General features: G+C 46.4%; 1 protein-coding gene across 3 annotated transcripts in view; it reads right to left on the bottom strand.

Moving 5' to 3' along the window:
• Positions 1–1,553: 1,553 nt before the first annotated feature.
• ENO1 (enolase 1) overlaps positions 1,554–4,921 on the bottom strand; it is a 23,155-nt gene continuing 19,787 nt past the window's right edge. For all 3 annotated transcript variants that reach the window (XM_019511787.1, XM_019511788.1, XM_019511786.1), the window contains 5 exons: positions 4,349–4,546; positions 3,730–3,931; positions 3,052–3,160; positions 2,562–2,620; positions 1,554–2,046 (listed from right to left, as the gene is read on the bottom strand). In XM_019511787.1, the coding sequence (XP_019367332.1) occupies positions 1,977–2,046; positions 2,562–2,620; positions 3,052–3,160; positions 3,730–3,931; positions 4,349–4,546 (638 nt within the window). In that variant the 3' untranslated portion in view covers positions 1,554–1,976. The remainder of the gene's footprint in view (positions 2,047–2,561; positions 2,621–3,051; positions 3,161–3,729; positions 3,932–4,348; positions 4,547–4,921) is intronic.

Here is a 4,921-nt window from a genome sequence, read left to right as displayed (position 1 = left end):
TTTTGGTATTGGGTAAGATGGCAGCTCTTACTGAGGGTGAAACAAAAGGCTGATCCCATTTCAGCATGGCTTTTTTCCCCTCAGAGTTTACAGGCAAACATTTTATACAGCAAACACCTTCTGTACAGATTACAGGATACTAAAACAGGCTTAAAGAAGTTTCATTTGCTCATAGTGTCCCCCACAACCCACAGATCAGACCCTCAGAAGTCTTGTCCTGGCCAGCAACCTGTACCTAAGGAAGGGAAATAAAAGCATCTTGTGGAAGTGCTTTTTTCGTATTGATCCTGGCTTAAGATAGAGGGTGAAAGGTTAGTCATTGAGCAGCTGTTTCTTTTTTGTTGCATGGAAGCTTTCAATGTGATCAGTGGTTCCCAGGCAGGAAACTGGCTCGACAAAAGGAGGCCAAGTCTGTCTGTGAAGAATGTCTTGCATTTGCAAGCTTGTCTAACTTTATCCCAATTACACAATTGGTCCAATAAAAAAAGAGACTACCCGAAGAAGTCCTCCCCTGTGAACATTCATATGCATGAAATGCTAACTAAAAGTTAAAGGTTAATCAGGTGTCAGGCTTCAGGATACAAAACACGTCAGCATAATGGTTAAGGGATCCCATCCCAGAGTGCAGTGAAGGCAGACCTTGGTGGCTTAAGTCTGTTACTGTGGATGAAAGCTGCAGACATTTTTTACAGTTGAACAAGGTTCTTTACATTTGCCTGTCCTTAGACCAACACAGCTACAACCAACAACCCTTTACAGTGAAAGGCTCACAACCTTGTCCATTAGGACGAGGCACCCATTCCAGTTGGAGTACGAATGGGTGTTCGTTGCTACAATTCCCCTCTGCAGGTATTGGAGTCCCATCCCAAGATGCAGTGGACAGAAAACAAGAACACTATTACAACACCTTAAGTCATGCAGTATGTGCAGCATTAAAATAACCTCCATTATCCAGAACACCAGTCCATGCTGGCAGGTGTAGTGGATGTGGTTACCTTCTGGTGTTAAAACAGTGCTTCTTAACTCCACACAGGCAACTGCAGCATGTTTGAGAGGAGAGGTTCCCACTAATCACAGCAGCTTCCATCCAGTGAGATTCCCCCCTCCCCTCCAGGGACCCCACTGAAACAAAACCCAGAAGCCAAGGTATACAATACTCAATGACCTTGGAGCATGCTGTCCACTTGGATCAAGTGCTTGAGAGAAATGCCAGCTCACTGCCACTAGCCAGATTGAGAGACAAGAGGAGAAGATGGCATACAAGATATCAGGAGAGAGAAGGTCTCAAGCCTTTCACCACAACAGGAACAAGGAGCGACCGAGTCAAAGTGAACTCCAAACAGGAAGGCAGAGGACTCGCTGCACAACCATGAATACGGAGGGCGCAGATAACCAAGCCGTCTTTTACCTAGAATCAAGAAGTGCCAGGACCCCTTCAGCCGATACCCAAGGAAAAGGGCCTTCAGAGTGTGTGTATGCACAGGTTATAACGCATCTCTTCCCCTACCCCTAGAAAGACTTTCTAGGAAACAAAACATGAAGCCACGCCTTACTGGGATTCTTGTATGCTTTTAATTTTACCTCACAAGAACACTACAGTTTGTTTGCAGGTACCTGGGGCTGCACTGCCAAGTTACAAGGCTCCACACATTGAGATGGGGGTGAAAGTGTTTTAAGCCCACAGCCACGAGGTCAGAGTGGGGCCTTTATACATTGTTCCAAGATGGTTTTTAATACAGAAACTCCCCCACAAGGACTGTTCTACAAAAGCAGAAGTGCTTAAGAGCAACAGGTCAGAGCTGGGGGGAAAAAAAAAAAAAAACATACTAGGCGAAGTCATCTAGGGTGTCTTGGGTGAGAGGACCTGCAAACAGGTCTTGTTCCTTCAGCTGCCCTTCCTTCTAGTACAGGGAGTTGCGAGCTAATTGGGTGACTAGTGCTTTTATCCGGAACAGCAGCTGCCTGACAAGCTCAGCTTAGTTGATGCGGGGGTTCCTGAAGTTCCTGCCAGCAAAACGCGCCTTGCTGCCAAGCTCCTCTTCAATTCTGTTTGGGATAGAAACAGGTTTGAGTGCAAGCAGAGAACATGGCATGCCTACCTGTAGAACTGGTGTGAAGCCTACCCCGCAAGCAGCAGTGCTGCATTAGGGAGACTAACGTCCTCAGCTGTGCAGGTGGTGTCCAAATTCCTCCCATGACATTGCTGCTGCAAACCTCACATTCAGCCTAGCATGTGCTACCACTACTACGCAGTTTCAGAACAAGCCCACATCTCAGTGCTTAACTGCTTACCTGTAGACATCTGTATCAATGGTAGGTAGCATCCTCTTACATGCCCCTAAAGTTTAAGTAAGGTGTTCTCAGCCTGTGTTAGCACATCTCTTATTCTGCCATTGTAATGGCTTGCTTCCCTGAACTATGTGAGATGCAGCAGAGATGTAGAACAGCCAGAGGCCCAGCTGTCACATGAACATTATGTCTGGTTCCTAAAACAAGGCCACCACCTAGATTTTTATTTGCCCCCAGCCACCCTGGTCCAGTATGCCCCTTCCCATCCTCACCTCAGGATCTGGTTGTACTTAGCCAGACGCTCAGATCTACAAGGGGCACCAGTCTTGATCTGAAAGACAAACATTGGGAAGTTAGTTCCTACTGGGCTAAATAAGAGCCTGCCAGGAAAAAAAGTCAGGACTGAATTCCTGTCTTACGCTAGAAATGAGGGGAATCTTATTCCTGTAGACACCATGCTAAGCTGCCCCTGCTTTCTGCCATATAAACTAGTAGTAAGACTAATGATAAGCCTTAAAGAATTAGTGAATCAGCAGCTGATATGGAGTAGTCACAGATTTATTAGTGATGCCACCAGGAAATCTCTTAGCTTATGAAGAGAGAGGAATTCTGGTATATTTTTTTAGAGCTTCTAGTTAGACCTCCATACACAAGCTTAATGTGGGGGAGGTGGGAGTGGAAGAGTCTGTGTATCAGATGCTACTAACATAGCCCATTTACTTACTATCACAGGGAAAAATCATTTCAGGTCTAGGTACTGACCTGTCCAGTGCAGAGACCAACCACCAGGTCAGCAATAAAGGTATCTTCAGTCTCTCCAGAACGGTGACTCACCATCACACCCCAGCCATTGGACTGGGCAAGCTTGCAGCTAAAGAGAGCAAGATAAGAATAAGAGCCTGTGCTACAGAACCATTGCTGGACAGTCTACATTTGTCCAGAGGCTATGAGTGCCAAACAAAGTTTCTCCCATGCAGCTGGTACATTTTGCCCCAAGTGTTACAATGGGCTGCTAATTACCAATAGTTATTCTTATTCTGAGAAGAGACTGTCTAGCCCATTATCACTTAATGACTTGTGGAATGGGGACAGGCTGTAAAGAGCATTTCATGCAATATACTTTAGTTCTGCGTTTATCAGGATCCAGGGAAAAGTCATCTGTTAGTCTGCAACTTGTGTTGCATTTAAAAAAAAAAAAAAAAAAAGTGTAAGCACCAGAAAGGATAAGTTGGTTTAAATTTCCACTCATCAACAATACAGCTTCAGCTACTGGTTGGATAGATTCTACTCAATTAAGCAGCAGCTGCAGTGTGCCGACAAGAGGAAATCTGTGCAGGTTTGTCCTTTTCAGGGCTTTTATTAGCCAAGAACCCCTGTAGGCCTTAGTGGCTAACCCTCCTCTGTGTGAAGAACAGGGGCAGAAATGCAAGGGTGACTTACGCTTGCAGGGACTCAGTCACACTGCCAATCTGGTTGACTTTGAGCAACAGGCAGTTGCAGGCCTTCTCTTCCACCGCCTTAGCAATGCGCTTAGGGTTGGTTACAGTCAGGTCATCACCGACAACCTGGATGCCCACAGAGGCAGTGAACTTCTTCCAAGCTGCCCAGTCATCCTGGTCAAAGGGATCTTCAATGGACACCACTGAGAGGAGAAAGAAAGTCTGCCTCTTAGTTAGAATAAGTGAATCCGCAGGCACTTGGAATACCACTGAACAAGGCCTGGTGATTATGAAAGCAGAGAAGCTTAGAGGCAAAGCTCTGAGTTATGCCCCATGGTTCTGCCAATGTGCCTCTTCCCCACCCCTCCTAATTCTCTGAACACGAGTCTGCATTTCAAGCTATCTAACAGGATCCACAAGGGACCCAACTAATGGCTTTATACCCAACCCCAGGCAGAAGATGACAGGCAATTCTCTTGAGCTATTTAAACTCCACTTCCAATACTGGTATAGTTCTATCCTTGGCCTTCTTACTACAGCGCACATAGGCCTAATGGTTTTCCCTTGGCAACTCCTTTATCAGATCACCATTCACTAACCAGGTAGCAAGTACCACTCACCAGGGTAGTTCTTGACAAAGCTCTTGTACAGGTCAGCCAGCTGGTCATGGGTGATGTATCTGCTGGGGTCATCAGGAGACTTGAAGTCCAAGTCATACTTTCCATCACGGTAAAACTCAGAGGCAGCCACATCCATGCCAATGACAATCTTGTCACTGTAGCCAGCCTTGTTGATGGCATTCTTAAGTAGCTCCAGAGCTGAAAAGTTTGAGCCTGGGTTAGTGTGTTCCTCCAAAACTTTAATGCTCATTTCAGTATTGTGCATGCATCTAAACCTTAAGAGGACTCATGCTCCACTTACAGAAAACCGCACGGCGGCCTTCAACACTACTGAGCATGGACGTGAATGTGAAAACCCACTTCCACTTGAAGGATCCACCTCCAGATCCAGGCGGTTTACAGTAGGTGGTGGCAAGCACCCAGACCCTGCAAAGTATGCCATTTACAGCAGTCTGGAGTGGTAAATTTAGCTTGCTCTGTGGTGGGGCAAAACAGGATTCTATTTCCCTCCTTCCTCTCACAACCCAAGGGCTGCAGTTGTGCTCTTCCCTGGCCCCCCCCCCCCGCTGTCCG

This window comes from Gavialis gangeticus, unplaced genomic scaffold (genome assembly GCF_001723915.1).
Source record: "Gavialis gangeticus isolate Ggan-Ray unplaced genomic scaffold, GavGan_comp1, whole genome shotgun sequence".
NCBI lineage: Eukaryota > Metazoa > Chordata > Crocodylia > Gavialidae > Gavialis > Gavialis gangeticus.
Note: the sequence above shows the minus strand (reverse complement) of the source record. Positions and strands in the feature narration are given on the sequence as shown.